The following is a 17,908-nucleotide window of genomic DNA, read 5'->3' on the forward strand; positions in this document are numbered from 1 at the left end:
TGTTATTGGTAAAATCTAAGCTATTGAATGTTTAAAACTGCTCGCCTGAGCGAGGTTCCTGTGTAATGACAAATGTGACAGATTTCCCAACGGGGTGAGCCATTGGGCTGTTCAGAAAATGCAGAATACGTTTACGCTCTGTCTCGATTACTAAATGCACCCACATAATGTGAAGCAGAGTGCACCAATATACCACTTCAACTGGGTGTACTAATGTACCACCCCAACAGGGCAGGAATATTCCACCAGGGATGGGTGGTGGGCTGGCAGGGGGTGGGGGGGCATTGCTAGTGCAATTTACACCACCACGGCAGAGAATGGAAACCTAACTGCAGAAGAGAGAAAAGCCAAGTTGGAAATAGAAGGCAAAATAAAATAGAAAGTAAATGTGCAAGATTGAAGTGGGGGAGGTGGCATATGTCAGCACCGTGGCTGGACAGGAAAGAGTTGAGACGAGGAGTGCCAGAGGGAATTGAGAACAATGCTGAAGGTTCGGCTATTGGAAGGTCACAGGATGCCAGGGAGTAGATTTATGTGAACATTCCAAGTTTGATAGATGGGACTGATGCCAGGATGTGACAGGTGGACACTCACGCTTGCAGCTTAAACAAGGTCATTCATTTTCTTGGGGCATTGGATGACAGCCCTCAATGTCAGGTCATTGGCACAGACTGACAGAGCCACTGCATCCTAGGCTGTATTTGCTTCCCTGCTTCAGGGTTGTCTGCCCACTCAGGAGTCCAGGGTGACCCGTCTCTCCTCTCCTCCACTGCATCCAGAAGCTTTCCAAGGATCTGTCTCCATGAAGCATGGAGCTGCTCTCCGTGCTACCATCCTCCTGGCTTGACTGGCTGGAGCATTTAAATGCAGCTCCCTCTTGTTAACAGCGTACAACTGTGAGCCAGTTCGGGTAAGTGACAGGCCTTGGGACTCCATAGCAGCATCTTTCACGTGGAAGGGGGCGGTTTTTTTCAGTGTGGAGCCTTTGCAATCTGATTTACACTGGACATACCAACGTGGATCACACTCGTTTTCTCACCCAAAATGGCAGGAGTTTCTGGCCACGCTCACCCCGAAACCGAAAAATCCCACCCAAGGTCCATGGTCCGTTCCTCGCCCACTATGATTCCTGTGCTGGGTGGAAAGGGAAAATTCATTCCTTAGTCATTTTTTGAGAAAATTCTGCCCCCCCTGCGTCAGACAACTGGAGGACTGCTAACTGTTTAGAAAGGGAGGAAGGGATAACCTGAATAATTGTAAGCAGGTCAGCTTAACCTTTTTAGTGGGCAAATTATGGGCAGAATTTTCTCACTGGTGCGAATCCGATTGCAATTTTCCCATACTCAGGCATGAACTTTACCATCCTGCCCACCACGTGGATTGGAGCAGGCGATCCATTGGAGCATGGGAAGATCCATTGACTTCAGATGTGTGAGGCTGTAAAATCCCGCCCTTAGTCCTTTTTTTGGGAGAGTGGTGAGTTTGTCACCAGTCCTGAGAGAGAAGGGGCCGAAGCATGCTGGGTAAGCCCGACTTAAGAGATCTGGCACCATTTTTAAAGGGCAACCCAATCTGAAATTGAAATTGAGGACCCCGCCTGCTTCCCCCATTGAAGGGTGTTTATTCAAACTGCTTCCCACAAAGATCTTTGGCATTGGGGCATTGGAGCCCTCCCAATAGATCCCCCTTCATACCCTCTTCATAACCCCCCAATTCATGATCCCATCCCTGTCATGACTCCCCACTCCTCCCCCCCCCCCCCCCCCACTTAATGCCCCCTTCATGACCCTAGCCCCCTCATGGCCCCAGCCCCCTTAGCACTGACCCAGGCATCCTGGCAGTTCCCCATCTGACAAATTGGCAATGCCCAGTCGTATCCTCAACCACTTGGAGCTTCAGTGGTCTCCAGACACTCCATGGCATGACTATCATACCTCATCTCCTTATTTGGAGCCCGGTAGTGGTTCTTGCCACATTCACGCTTCGCCCAAGATTGGGAAAATCCCGGGGAGAGGGATGATCTGGCCCTGAATGGATTCAGCATATTCAAATGTTCATTTAAGGGCAGGAACAAGATTACCTCTGGTAGTGGCGAGAGGGAAGGTACCAATGAGGTTTAGCAATGGCACAGAGCTCATGAAACCATTCTCCTGCCCCGCTCCGCTCTAATGTGTTCCTCCCTGGAAAATCGCAGCCCGTAAGTCATCAGTTAGAAAGACATGGATTAATTAAGGACAGTCAGCATGGGTTTGTTATGGGTACACCTGATCCCACTGACTTGATAGAATGTTTTGAGGAGGTAAGGATAGCATGTTTCATGTAATGTACATGGATTTTTAGTAAGCCTTTTGACAAGATGTCACACGGCAGACTGGTTAAAAAAATGAAAGCCTTGGAAGTCAAGGGAAAGTAATAAGTTAGATCCAGAATTGACTCAGTGGTAGGAAGTAAAGAATAAGTATCCAAACATGCTTTTGTGACTGGAAGACTATTCTAGTGGAGTTCCCAAGCTACATGCTGAATCTCTTGCTTTTTGGGGTAGATGTTAATGGTTTAGATTTAAATGTAGTGGGAAGGATTAAAAGATTTCCAGAAGTGCTGTCCACATGGATTTCAGTATGGCATTTGACCAAGTCCCAACTGACAGACTACTCATCCAAAAGGTGGTAATTTGGTCCAAAATTAGCTCAGTGACATGAAAAAAAGATTGATTGATGTTTTTGCTAATGGAAAACAGTTTCCACAAAACTTAATGTTGGAGCCTTTGGTGTTTGTTATATATATTAATGATGTAGATCTAAATGTGGGAAGCAATGGGAGTTGGTCTTTCTTGATTCCTTGCATGGTTGGGTAACAATGTTGGTTTGAAATGGCATAATGTTTACAGGTTCTGAATGCTGAGGGAGGTGTAACACACCGTTGAGTTCTTGCACCTCTTGTACAATTCTCTTTATAAATACACGTTTGAACCTCCAAATAGTTGTCTGGAGCCTATATGCACTTTCAGGATGCACAGCAGCTTCAGAATAATTATGTAATTGTATTTGTACATTACTTACTATGTAAGATCATTAATTACTCCAGAAGCATTAATTAATGTCCTGCAGGAGATGTTTTCAATGCATTCTAAGCAGTGAAAGCTATGTTAATGTGTCACCTTCAGCAATTAATTTTCAAATCTGAACCCTGGGAGTTATTTCCGTGACATCATATTTTGGAATCATTTTTTTCATTTTCTGAGAAGTGGCTGCATCAAGTATTGCACTTGGAGCATAAAGTATTCATGAAAGTTTAGAAAAGAGATCAGAAATGTTATGGCCACATGAGGAGGGGTAAACAGTGACTTCTCTAATTTACCACTCTGGTACAGGTCTGGCTGCTATCGAGTTTTACTGTGAATTTAGCAATAATATTCTCAGCCAACACTACAGGAGCCCCACTCTGTAAGCTTTCAGGTCATAAAGAATTAATCAGAAAGATTTTATGATCTTAAATCAATGAATATAATGGGAGCGATCTTTCCAAAAAAATTCCAAGTGCCATAAAAGTCTGAAAATGGGTGTGTTCTGCACTCGTTTCTTTGGGCGGGTTTGGCACTGTGATCTTTCCACGCAGTTTTTCTGACAGCTGACAGATTCACGCCAGAAGGCAGGGCTGGAACCTGTGTAAGCCAGTGAAGCCGGCTGCAGACTGCTCAGGATGTCATTGCACAGGGTGCCCCATCTGATGGCAAACTGGGAGACCTGCTGTCATCGCCCCTATGGACATTGTACCCTCCGCATCATTGGTGGCATACGCTGGCCCTACACCAACATGGGTTGCTGACATCGGGGCATCAGGACCCTTCCAATGAGTCTCTGGAGGAACACCTACACCTTCCCAAATGCACCCCTCAATGCCAATCACCCCGCCCATACACGTCTCCCTTGCATAGAGCTCTCCCCTTGCCCAGCTACCTCCTTGCATAGCCTTCGCACAGAACTCCCCCACTTACATAGCCCCCTGCCTCCCCTTGCATAAGCCATCCAAATGTGTCCAAAAAGAGTGCGAGAAACCTATTTACCATTGCCAGTCAGGCCCCATCCCATTGGCACTGCCCTGGCATACTTCTGGTGCCCTAATGGGCATTGCCTGACCGTGCTCTTTACCACTCTGGGGCTTCAATGGCCTTCAATGTCCCCAGCATTGCCTTGACACCTGGTCTCTGCTGATAGAGATCAGCAGTGATTCTCACCAGCATGACATCGTGCCGGCAAGGGAGAGAAAATTCCAGGAGCCCTAGAAGGTGCTGTGCAGCAGCAGGCAAGTCGTTTTACTTTAAGTAAATTTGTTTTGCGCCCTTTCTGGATGTGAAGTCAATCTGACAGCAAAATAGCGCCGGGAAGTTAGCAAAATGGTGCAGATCGTTTTTTTTTTAGCCTTACCTGCGATCTTTCCAGCTTGCCACACTGATTAACTGGCCCAGCGGGCCAGTAAGATTGCACCCATTAGATCTATTGTCCCTACTTCTTGAATTTAAAATCAAGGTATATTGCAACCACCACTCATGCATCACACGCATACACCCCTGGGCCCCACACACACACTACTGTAGATGATAGTCTCGATGATAGAATAAGAGGATAGGCTGAAAGATAATTTGCAGTTTATGAAGAAGATAAATAGTCAAAAGAAAATATGATTAACTGCCCTTTAGCTGGTCTCGATATGATGTTCCCACATTGCAGCCATTTTGTTCAGTTGTCTTTCAGAGTCTGGCTGCAGGGAAACAGATTTTCACATTTTAAGCCCCAAAAGATCTTGGTTTGCAGTAGATGCGTCTTGTAAGGATGTTTACTCTGCAAACCTGTGCACAATATTTCCAGGAAAGGCTTGACTTAATAAAACAGTTCATGAAAATACTTGCTAGCTGCCTGTTCCAGAGGAATTTGATTACCACGTCTGTGATGTCATTATGTTGTGGATTACATTTTTGATATCTTACCTTGGAATCTTCTGAAAAGTAAAAGTCAGCGGGAGATGGGGGGTCTTTCACACTCCCTAGGGTGGCGGAGAGGGGTTTTGAGAGTCTCCTCTTTTTCATCCTCCTTGGGTTGGGATAACAATTGTATGTTCAACTGGCTGGCAGTCTTAATGAGATTACACTTTATTAGAATCCGGCCAAAGGCAAAAGGCATTGGAAATTGTTTTTTTAAGAAACACATCCTCATCATAGAAACTAATTAAACACTAATTATGTTCATTTTGTTTGCTCATAATTATAAATAGTTATACATCTCATTAATCAATAAACCCCTCAATTGGTATATAAATCCTGGTGGCTAGTTTGCAGTATCTGTGCTTATTTAATCTACTTGATTTTGCAGCTATGTATTGAGTAAAGCAAAGGTTTGTAACAATTCACGAAGTATTTCATTTATCTTTAACTTACCTATACCATGCTTTAAGACGTAACATGTAAAGTATTTCTTTTTTCTTTTAAAAAGCACCTGGATGAGCAGTTTGCACATCATAACATTTAAGGCTATGGGCCAGGTGCTGGTAAATGGGATTAGGTGGAAGGTCAGATGTTTCTCACACGTTGGTGCAGACTGGATGAGCCGAAGGGCTTCTTCTGCATCGTATGACACTATGAAATCCTATCTGTGGAAAAACGGACAAAAGTTTCCTCATGTAATATGCATCCATATTAACAGTTTGGTTCACCTTCAGTACTATCATTGACATATTCTGGGAATCCCTTGTTGCTTATGTGATTACAACATCAGGTTTCCCTGACATGTAAGTTATTTATTTTTGTATTTGAAGCTTTTTCTCACCTTATTGTAATTTTGGTCACTTCATCTTAAACGGCTGTCTGGATTTCTGTTGCCTTACTGTGCTTTGAGTTGACCTAGTTTCAATTTTCACTTTGCTTTTTTTTTCTTTCTTTCTCCCCCACCCCCTGCCCCGACCCCTTCCTCGCATGCACTCAACCACTGTACATGTTAACCATATCGCAACAGCCTGAGCAGTGTGAAACTGATAGCGATGAGGAGTTTCTGGAGAAAATTCTAGAACTTCCTCTGCAGAAACATTACAGTAAGAAACTATTCAGCATTCCTGAAGTAACGGAGGAGGAGGAGGATGAGGAGGTGGCGGAGCAGGAGGTCATCTGTGACAGCAGCCAGGCTGATATTAGAAACCAGGAAGAAAGAGAAAGTGGCTCTGTTTGCCCCCAGAAGGGAGGACAATTAGAGGAACAGGATCAGGCACTTAACTGTGTGCAAAGTAGTTCTGACAACAACAGGGAGAAAGACCAAGCCTTGAACAATGATACCAAAAATCAAGAATTGGAAGAAATACCAAGCTCCAGTATCAGTCAGGGTAACTGCAAAGATTTAGCTCAGGAAGCTATGGATTCTAATGATCCACAGAATGAGCTAAAGACTATGGACGTGGAAGAGGTTGTGATGTGTGAGCCAATGTGTGATCAGAGCAGTAGACAGGATCCAGATGAAATGCAGCCTCACTACCCAAAAACTAACATCAAAAACAAAGAATGGAGTGAAGAGACGAGTGGGTATGCATATCCTGATGCCAATGTTAATCATATCTACTCCCCGGAGTATACCAGATCCCACCGACAGGAGGGAAGTGTTGTAGAATACATAGAGGACAATGCTGTTGAATACTCTGACCTGGATGTGACTGAATGTATAAAGAAATCTGTAATAGAGGAGCAGCATCACAGGGATATTTTGGAGCCAAATACTTTTGAGCCAATATCCATCTTAAAGCAACCTCAGACACGGATAAGGTCCACAGATCGGAAAGAATTGAATGCAACAGTAACTGGGAACCCACGTTACAACAGGAGAGAGGAAGTGTCTCTTAAACACCTGGAGATAGATATAGAGTATGGCACTGAGGAGGAAGAAGAAGTGGTGACTCCCAACTTACACCTCTGCACGCAAGTTATTCACTTGGATCAGATGAGACCACGTTGGTGGGACAGTAGCAGGACTAACAGAGAAGGTATGGGTGAGTACTGCAGGTACTGTGAGTGCCCCAAGTCAAAAGAACAGAGGCAGGCCTTTGTCAAAGACAATGTTTTTGATTCAAGCTCCTGTGGTGCCAAGTCTCCCCGTCATCATAGAAGAAAGAATAAGACTGTTCGCCCCAGGAGCCTGCTACTTTGCGAGCGAGACAAGCTAAAAGGAAGGATAGCCGAGGAGAAAGCATTCGAGGCTTGGACGTTGGAGCCTTATGAATTGGGCAGGAGAAGGACAAGGGCACAGGATTCAGCATGTTCACGGGTGTGTGTTTATCTCATTGTTCACCTGCTCCATTCTTCTCTTAGTTTTGTTTTTTGTGGCTGTCTGTCTGTTTCAATGCTGTGTGTGCTTTCTGCTGTGTGCCTGTTGTACACATGTCCTTCACTATTGGTGAGTAGCGTGAAGCGGTAGTCCATGCTTTCCTAGCATCAATGTCTTTCAGCCCATCGATGACCAACTGAACTAAAATTAAAAATATCTGCCAGGCTCTCTGTAACATAATAATTATCACCCATTTGTTAACCTTTTGGTGTAGTTTGATAGCAGCACTGGGTGCATTTGATAGAACAGGGAGTGAACCCATTATGTTAATGCAAGTTTTCATGCTAGGAGACCATGGTGAGGATGCAAAGCAGTACTGTCACTAGGATTTCATCAACGTTAATCACCCAATACTCAATAATAGATTCTGCCTTCAAAATATATAATTTGCATCAGGCGAGGACTATATAACACCAGGATGCTGATTGCAGATAGGAATAATTTGGCAGGTAAATTAAGCATGCCATATAAGGTGTGTATTGGTGTAAGTGGAATTTTGACTCCAGTACATCAAACCAGCCTCGTGACAAAACTGCTTGTGTTTTTGTAGTGATTGAGAGCTTAGTGATTCTATAACTTCTGATTTGGGTTCAATATAGCTTGTGAAATGACAAAAAAATGGAATGCTGTTCTGCATTTCATTTCTTTGATTAAGAAGCAATTTAAGGTTATCTTTTCTTTCTGGTGTTCTGCCCAGTATTCTGTCCCAATAGCTTTGAGGTAATCGCGTAGAGGTGGGTGAAAGCCATCTCCATGATTTTCTCCCTCTAACTATTTTTCCTTCTTTAGGAGTGCTTAACCCTTGGAAGAAGTGACTGCTACTGCACAGTGAATGAGAGACACGGGCCTGGGTTTTCATTTCCAAGGAAGGTGTGCCAAGCCGGGACATTTCCTGGCTTTCAGGCATCTGTCATGGGAAAACGTGCTCCAAATGGCAGGATCTTTGTTCCGATGAGGGAGGGTGCAGGATAGAGGCAGGCCAACGACTCGCAGCTGCAAATCAGCAGTGGCTACAGAGACTACCAAGTGCCTTGTTTCTCTAAGACTTCATCCCAGTTGTTTTGTTGAATATTAGGCCTCACCCCCTCATGCTACCACCCAACTCATACCAACCCATGCCCCTCAATAACCTTCATGGTGCTTTACAGCCCTTATGCCAACTTATGTTCCCCACTCAACACTATTTTCTCATACATGCCAACCCCCACCCTATAACCACCATAGGCGCACCTCAGGAGCCATGCTGAGATGAACTAAAATAAGCTTCGAAATGTCTATTATAGATTTCCCTATATTGAAAGAAACTTCATTCATGAAAGTGTATTCAATGCATTTAAAACCCCTCAATTACTTCATCTCTTATAAAACAAACATTTGTGTTCATAACCCCACATCAAAGCAGCTAGTCCATTATGTATCTCTTGGAGCTGGCAATCAAACTGAATTTACAGACCCCAATATGATTATGATAGGTTGTGGAAAACAGTAATAATGCTATAATGATAGCACTTTAGATCATGCCTACAAACAACTGTTAAAATAGCTAGCACAGATTCTTTTCAACTCACAAACGCAGGCAGGTTTTTAAAATTTTTAAATGGAAGGCTATTTAAGTAATTTGATGGTTTGACAGATCTTATCAGCTCTTCACAAGTTTTTGGATCTACTCTGAAAATCCATAACTCTCACAGTGTGGGATAAACCTCTTGCTAGCCCCAAAACACAGTTTACTCTTCAATGAATTCCAATAGCTCTGCTGAATTCATGCTTCCCTCCTGTGTGACTCATACCTCACTCCCTTTCCCACTCTGGTGAAAATAGACTCTGTCGGAAATGGACTTCCAGGTGTGGGTCCTTCCCATCAATTTTCAAGGTCCATGGAGTCTCAAGACTCATTGGAAATCTTGCCCATATCTCCTGGAAGACCTCCAGAACTCATTCCTAAGACTGATTTGATTGGCAAACATATGCTATCATCAGAAGGATAGGTTATAATAAATATATGAAGTACACTGACCAGAATGAGTAGAGGAAATGCACAAATCTCAAGGAATGTAGGAGGGACAGTGATTATTGTGCCTTTATTTTGAGATTCCTGGTAAATAGTGGCCACATAGAGCAAACTCCCAGAGAAGGCACCTGATCTTGGCTCAGTTGAGAAAGCTGGATTAATATCTGTTGAGAAGAAAATTGGGGATATTAAGCTGAGCATCTTAATAGAAACACTGTTTTTTTTTCCCCAGTGATGATAGTGGAAGGAGCTTAAAAGTTATGAGGTAATTCATTTCAGAATAAGCAGATAAAGTCTATATGGAAAGGGATCAATAAACCAAAGTGGTTTTTCCTTCATCAGACACTAATGATCTTAAATAGAACCGCTTTTGACGGATAATCCATTTGTCAGTCTTTTAAGATTTTTTAAAAAGTTTTTGTGGTAACTTTTCATTTAATCCATCGTGTGGTGAGGTTTGCCAAATGGACAAGGGCAGGTTCTGATGGAGAGTACACGAGTGACCACTCAAGCCAGTCTAGAAGACATCATTAATGACAATGGCCCAAAAATCACGTCAGAGGAACATGAGGCTAATAGCACCTCCCATTATTTATGTTCAAAATCCTCAGCTACTTCAGGCAAGGACAGATGCACAATTAAATGCAGAAATTGTAATGTTGGCTCTCAGAGATCCACCACTTTGACATTAGCTTCACAGAAACAGCTTCTCTGACTGGTTCAAATGTATCGAATAGCATGAAGTGCCTGTACATATCTGCAAGCATAGGCACTTCAGATACTTGCAGATACGCATTAACAGAAAGTTACATGCTGTCTGTTTCTTAATGATCTGAATACAAATAAGCTCTTACTATAATCAGGCTGCACTTTTGAATTAATTTGATGTTCTCACGTTTAGAAATTGCCAATTTAATAATGTGATCTCCTTCAGGCTCAAAGAGATCTACCTCATTGTACCCATTTTGAAGTCTACTCAAAGGATGCTTGAAAGATCTCTGATACTTTGTTGGCTTGAGGCATTTTTCAAGGATTCCCTTGAAAATTAGGAATTACTGACTATTTTGGAACCTCTCTAGAAATTGGACGTTGTAGAGCCACAAACCAAAGGTGAATCAATATCAAAAGGTGATACTGAGGAGCAAGTCAGTGCCACAGTATAGCCTGTGCCTTGCCGCTGCTCGATCCCCCACCTCTGGACTCTGCCCTGGTCCTGGGACTGCATGTCAGATGTCACATTGACTGCAGAATGGAGTTTACCTTTCTAAAATGGGCAAACCATTTCAGATCAAGCCCTGTTTACGCATGAAAAGTAGTTTCTTTCTGTTTACCATTCAGGAGTATGTGACTGTAAGGTCTGTTTGTCGGCTGGACGTTGATCACTGATCTTTCTAGCAGAGTATTCCTTCAGGCAGCATTCAACCTTTGCTGTTTGTTTCAAAGGAATTTGCATAGTGTGTCATAGTGACTTACCCACCAAAGTCTAAAGGCTTTTTCAGAAGTAGAAAATCCCGACAACGGATAAACCTGGGATAGTTTTGAATTGTATATTACTCAAAGAATTCCGCATTTCCTGTTTTCTGTCCTCAGATTCTGATGGTCAGAATAGGCAAATCTCCTACTCCCAAGTCATTGATTCTCATTTAACATGGACATGCAACGTGTCCTCCAATATCTCCTACCTTTACACAAGCAGGGCCAATTGTCTTTATCTCTGATGTCAGTATTGATTTACTTGTTGCCAAGCCTTGCACCCTTGCCCAATTTCTTCATACAGTTGTTATTCTTGCTGTGTCTGTGTGATGGATTCTGTTAGGGCATATCTATCAGTCCCTATAGATGCCTGGGCTCTAGCTCCTCAGTACCTAAAAGCTTATTGCCTGGGAACAAGGCAGATATATATGTTAGGTACATTTGTCTTTCCAGTTTTCGAATGTCCACAAGACAGAAATAGACACAATTTAGTAATTTGGACAATGTCAGTAGATTGTTGATGGACCAGATCTCTGGATGTTTGGAGGCATGCACAAAAACAAGTCCCTATTCCATTTCATTGAAAAAAATTAGCTGTTTTTGCAAAATCTAAGACTCATTTGGATGCAAAACCATCCCGTCAGCATTTATAATGTCAATTCAGATGCAGTTTACCAGCTTGTTCCTGTACTTTACCGCCATATAATAGAGCTTAATGTGTAAGCTTTAACAAAAAAAAGTTAAAATGGAGACTTAGAAATCGCTGACCGGAATAAAGAATGACGTTTGAGCATGAGGAAAAGTGACTATATAGGACCTGTGATCACGCAGGAGGTTGATTTGCCAGTTCCTTTTAATAGTGAAATTGCATTGTGTCACAGGACAAGGTAAAAGCAAGAAGAATCAGGCTGTTCCATGTGGAAAGCTCTGTAGACTCAGAGTTAGAAGTTGCTATAGTTTGTCATTGCTAGTTGCCTAGTCTATATGTTGCTCTATTGTTGGAATATCTTTGCTGTCCTCTCTGGGAGACAGGTCTGTCCATTGAACCCAATCTTTATTTGAGGAAAAACCATTATTTTAATATTATGTAGCTTGGAAAGGATGGATTTTCAATTGACTAGTCAGTACATGGAAAATATCCAATTCCATCAGAAATGCACGTTACCCAACATCAAATCTGGCTCCCTGTAGGACACCAACACCCAATCCCACCCAGAAGTCTCCCCAGACTTGGACACATCCCCATACCTTTCATCACTGACAAATAATTCACAAAGCACAATGCCTGGCAGTTTTGTAACACTGTGAGGCACGATTCACATGACAGCACCACATTGAAAGTGTGGAGTATGTGTGAAAATCATGATAGCCCAAGCACTAAAGGCAGCTAATGTGTATTAGATGACTGCACAGAGAAAAGTCTTTCTGTGCAGCACCAAGCCACAAGCTGTCATGGGCTGCGTTGAGTTTGCTAGTGTGCGAGAGACTGGGAGTTTTCTTGTGCCTGGGTGACAATGCACAAGAGATAATAGTGAATTTATGGTATGCAAGGGTCTGTGATGAGATTGGAATGAGGGCAGTCTGTGAGATACTGGAGCCAGTGCACAGGAAAATGTGGTAAGTATACGGACTTGCAGATGTTTGAAAATCTGAGGATGAACTATCACTGGAAAAGTTACATATATGCTGGAATATATTATTTCTTGGATCCCTTTGCTTCGATCTTTCTGTGTTATCTGTTTTTCAGGGCTTTGCTATAAACACAAATCCAGTATCGCACTGTCTAAATGACTCTCCTGCGATGCGCATTTTAAATCCCAAGAACAGCCCATCTCTCATGCTCCGCAGAAGTGAAATGCTCTCATCCAAAGGTCAGTATCAACCATCCTTCAGTGTAGCTTTGTAGATCTCCAAATTAAACAGCAAAATCCCAGTGCTGAAATTTGTTTCTTACCAAGTGAACCAGTCTTTGCTGCTGCCATAGTCTCTGGGGCTTTTTATTATAGGACAGATGGTGGAATTATCCACATTGCAGTTATCATGCTGATTAAACTCAGTCCAGCCATTCCATCCCCACAATTGCTCACACTCTCAATACATCAGCTATTAATAAAACAGATACATTCCTGAATTTTATTGATGAAAGGCTTTGAATATTAAATTCAGAATCTTATGTCAATCAAAATATAATTTCAAACTGTTGATCAGACGACGTATATTGTGCATCTTTAGGTTCCGCTCATTCAGAAAGACGCAAAGGCAATAGAAAGGGTAGAGCAAACACTCGCTTGAATCAGGCAGTAGAGAGGGTACAGCACACATTCACTGGGATATTACAGTAGGGAGGGTACAGCACACATTCACTGGGATATTACAGTAGAGAGGGTACAGCACACATTACTGGGATATTGCAGTGGAGAGAGTACAGCACACATTCACTGGGATATTACAGTAGAGAGGGTACAGCACACATTCACTGGGATATTACAGTAGAGAGGGTACAGCACACAATCACTGGGATATTACAGTAGAGAGGGTACAGCACACATTCATTGGGATATTGCAGTGGAGAGGTTACAGCACACATTACTAAGATGAGGCAGTAGGGAGGATACCGCACACATTCACTTGGCTGAGACACCAGAAAGTGTACAGCACATATTCAGTATGATGCTGAAACAAAAGCGAAGTGCTGTATTATCTGGAAATCTGTCCCCTAAACAGAAATTGTTAGAAATGGTTAGCAGGTCTTGCAGCATCTGAGAGAGAGAGAAACAATGTTAACATTTAGCTCTGTTTTCTTTATTCTGACAAGGTTGCACACTTGAAAAGTTAACTCAGCTTCTCCATGGATGCTGACTTGCCTGCTGAGTATTTGCAGCTTTTTTCTATTTTTTTTCACTAAGGTGCCTCCTTGTATGAGGAAATACTAATACAACAAATGACTTGAAAATAAATTTTGCTTGTATTTGATGGAACAGAGGAGATTACAGAATGATTAATCTTTAAATTTATGAACAGATGGCGCAGGGCAGATAGAAACAGATTGTTTTAGTTATTCCTGTTTGTTCTCACGCGACACTAAATATCTTGTGTATTCTTAGTTAGCCTGAAATCTGAGAAAATTGTGGTGGGTGTAATTTTTGTTAATGGCACTTCCTGTTGGGAATTCCAGGATATTGTCTTGCAACAGGGCGGCAGGTTGGCACAGTGGTTAGCACTGCTGCCTCACTGCGCCAGGGTTCAATTCCAGCCTTGGGTGTCCGTGGAGTTTGCATGTTCTCCCCTTGTCTGTGTAGGTTTCCTCTGGGTTCTCTTGTTTCCTCCCACTGGGTAGATTGATTGGCCGTGCTAGATTGCCCTTAGTGTCTGAAAATGTGTAGGTTAATACATGGGATTACGGGCATAGGGCCTTGGTAAGATGCATTGTCGGAGAGGCAATGCAGACTTGATAGGCTGAAAGGCCTCCTTCTGCACTGTGGGGATTCTGTGAACAATGGTGGGATGAAATCAGAGATCTAAATCAAAGTGCTATGTGGACTAGTGATGATGGTGCTCCATCAACATAACTGCTTATGCCCTTCTCATTGGCGGGGACTGCGAAAACGGCCTTAGTAGTGCCATGTCTAGAGGTGCCATCTCTGGATGCGCGGGCAGTGATGAAAATACTTGTACGTTACAGCACTGTACCTAGTCCTGGTGGCTGTGGGTCTTCTATTACTGCATTAGCAGTGTTTATGGGAGCACTTTTATATTCAGTTCACTGTCCATGTGACATTAGCTTAGTTTTCATATGCACAAATATATCACAGAATTGTGACAACAGTATGCCATTTGGTTCACCGCGTCTGTACTGGCTGTCTGAATGAACAATATATGAAGGAGAAATCTAGAGTTACAGGCAATGAAGGATAGTTATGGAGGGAAATATTCCTGAAGGTGCAGATCAAGAGAAGGCATTATATTACCTTGGGTTGATGGTGGGGATGATACTGAGGAGTCAAACAAAAGTATTGGCAATATGATCAACTATGTGACTGTTGGTTGTGTGTATTACAATGTTTGCTGCAGATAAATTGCTTATGTATTTTTGGTTTGAATCTTAAAGTATTACAAATGAACTTACTTTGGTCCTCATCTACTAATCTTTTGATTCCAGCTTCATTTGCAGAGAGTTCTAGAAGTCGGGAGACTCCACTCATGGACGGATACAAGGAGATCGGTGCAAAGGGAGCGGCAGATGGTGGTCTCATTCGCATTTTCGTGGCTTTGTTCGATTACGATCCAGCAACAATGTCACCGAACCCAGATGCTGCAGAGGAGGAGTTGGCATTTAAGGAGGGCCAGATCCTGAAGGTAGGAGCATAGCATCCATAGTTAACATTGTTTAGAAAGCCTGTCTCTCTCTAGAGGAAGGAAGAATCATATTTGGAATAGTTGGTATATTCCAGACGTGGAAAATTGTGGTCCTGAGAAAGCACATCACATTATCGCACGTCAGCCTTTATGTGGGAGAGTCAGTAGGCCTGTTGTTCAATCATGAATCAGATGTTTTGCGAAAGGAAAGCAGTTTCTAGTGGCATTCTACAGTGCTCAGTCTTTGGGTCCCTGCTCTTTGTCGTACATATTAATGATCTGGACTAAAATGTGTGAGGCGTGATTGGGAAATTTGCTGATGACACAATAATGACTGTGTAGTTGACAGTGAAGAAGGTAACTGTCAACTCCAGAATGATAACTATGGCTTGGTTGAGTGGACAGAGAAGTGGTAATTGGAATTCAATCCAGAAAAGGGTGAGGTAATGCATTTTGAGAGAACAAAGCAGGAGAATAAACATGGACTACTTTCTTTTTTTGGACGGGGGATTGAATACAAGGACAGGGATGTGATGCTGGAACTATATAAAATGATGGTTAGGCCACAGCTGGAATTTTGACAGTTCTGGTCAGCTTATTACAGGAAGGACATAATTACTCCGGAGAGAGTGCAAAGGAGATTTGCAAGATGTTGCCAGGATTTGAAAATTGCAGCTATGAGGAAAGATTGGGTCAGCTAGGGTTGTTTTCCCTGGAACAGAGGAGGCTGAGGGATGACTTGATTGAGTTGTGCAAAGATATTGAGAGGCCTAGATGGGGTAGACAGTAAAGATCCGTTTCCCCTGGTGGCACAGCTTTAAGGTGATTGGCAGAAGAATTAGAGGGGACATGAGGAAAGACTACTTCAGCCAGACGGTGGTGGGTTTTTGGATTTCGCTGTCCGGATTGGTGCTTGCAGGGGAAACCCTCAACTCATTTAAAGGATCTGCATCTGAAGTGGCTGCTGGAAAGTGGGATTAAAATGGGCAGCTAGCTTCTTTCAGCTGGTGCAGATACAATGGGTTGAATGGTGTCTTTCTCTGTGGTAACTTTTCTTTGGTTCTATAAATAATCGGTCTTAGTGCAACAGGTGTTTCAATTGCCGTGAGCAGGATTGTGTTTGATGTGCCCCGACCAGGCAAACTGTGTTTCTGGTGAGGGAAGTTCCACTTTTTTCAACTCTTTAAAGGAAAGTTCCTGTTTAAATTATGGATACAAATAAAGCAGGAATTTTCAGACTTGAAAAGCAAATCTTCCCAAATTGCTGCAAGCTTAAGTTTTTAAGCTTCTGGGGCTGACAGAGGCTGCCGTAGGTGGCATTGAGAAGCTGTGGTTGTTCATAAACTGCTTCTGAAAGTCATCGCTGTCAGAGGCAGTGTGTTCATAGTCAACTGCAGTGAAGCATGAAATGATTGAGAATGTAATGAACAGTGGGACAGAAAACTGTAAAGCAACGTGTTGGAAAGACACATCAGGCTAGCATGACAGGCAGTATACAGGGGATAGGGACCCACCCCTGACCAACTATCCTTGTTAATATCAGTGTCATCTGAACGGCTTGGCACAAGCGCCCTCTAGGGTTTCACAGGAATGTGTGAATGTTTTGCACTGTGGGCTAAGGAGCAATAACAGAACTTTCCACAGGGGTGCAATTTGTTCAGGATGTGATTGCAGTGTTTATGCGGACCTGCGTGACATACGTCGAACGTATCTGCCCCTTGATAGTGATTGCAGTCCATAGTAACATGGCACATATAATATTCTCTTAGAATCTTTATAGAATATTACAACTGAACTGAAACAGCTATGTAAATACTGTGACTTGAAGAGCAAATCAAAGGCTGGGCATTCTTCAGCAAGTAACTTGCTTTGAGCTCCCCAGAGCCTGTCCACCTTTTACAAGGCACAAGTCAGGAGTCTGATGGAATGCTCCCAACTTACCTAGATGAGCACAGCTCCAACAACACTCAAGAAGTTTATCAGCATCCAGAACAAAGTAACTCATTATCAATTCTTTTCAAAATTCAAAGACATTAAATGGCCACTTAATCTTCAATATTCCAGGGATAAAAACCTAACATATGCAGTCTCAACTCAAAATTTAACTGCTGGAGTCCTGGTAACAACCTGGTGCAACTGTGAATGAGTTGCTTAGCTCCTAAGATCAATATATCCTTCTGAAATTGCAGAAAACAAGCCCAGTAGTCCAATTGAGGTTTAACCAAGGCTTTGTACAACTGAGTTAAAACCTCTTTACCTTTATATCCTTGCCTGTCAGGTAGCCTTTTTGGTTAATTTTGTACCTGACAACGACATTTTAGTGATCTGCATACGTGGACTCCATTATTTCTTTGGACCTCAACTATTCCTAGCTCTTCACCATTTAAACAATGTTCGGATCCAAAATGAATAGCTGCACACTTAACCTGCTTTGAAATCCATCTGCCACATTTTGCTCGTCCTCTTAATCCATCACTCTCCTTTGTAATTTTATACTCATGTTTACATTGCTACTTATGCCACCAGTTTTTGTGTCACTGACAAACTTGGATAAATACCATTCAATTGTGTTATGTAAGTGATTAATAAATATAGTAAAAAATTGAGATCCTTGTGGGACACCACTAGTCACTTTCTTCCAATTTAAGTGCATGCCCATTATCCCTACTGTCTGTCTTCCACTGCTTAGCTAATTTAACCAGGTCAATAA

At 42.6% G+C, this 17,908-nt stretch overlaps 1 protein-coding gene across 20 annotated transcripts in view; it reads left to right on the forward strand.

Moving 5' to 3' along the window:
* Positions 1 to 17,908, forward strand: part of tspoap1 (TSPO associated protein 1) — a 253,328-nt gene that overhangs the window by 210,051 nt on the left and 25,369 nt on the right. For 17 of the 20 annotated variants that reach the window (XR_013889276.1, XR_013889277.1, XM_080210346.1 and 14 more), the window contains 3 exons: positions 6,006 to 7,298; positions 12,590 to 12,713; positions 15,002 to 15,198. Coding sequence is in view for 18 of the 20 variants with exons in the window: in XM_080210346.1 (XP_080066472.1) it covers positions 6,006 to 7,298; positions 12,590 to 12,713; positions 15,002 to 15,198 (1,614 nt within the window). In the remaining 2 variants the exon portion in view is untranslated. Of the gene's footprint in view, positions 1 to 6,005; positions 7,309 to 12,589; positions 12,714 to 15,001; positions 15,199 to 17,908 lie in introns of those variants that run through there. The other 3 variants (XM_080210357.1, XM_080210354.1, XM_080210355.1) reach the window with 3 other exon arrangements.

Source organism: Carcharhinus amblyrhynchos, chromosome 23, assembly GCF_965287045.1.
Source record: "Carcharhinus amblyrhynchos chromosome 23, sCarAmb.v2.hapA, whole genome shotgun sequence".
Taxonomy (NCBI): Eukaryota; Metazoa; Chordata; class Chondrichthyes; order Carcharhiniformes; family Carcharhinidae; genus Carcharhinus; species Carcharhinus amblyrhynchos.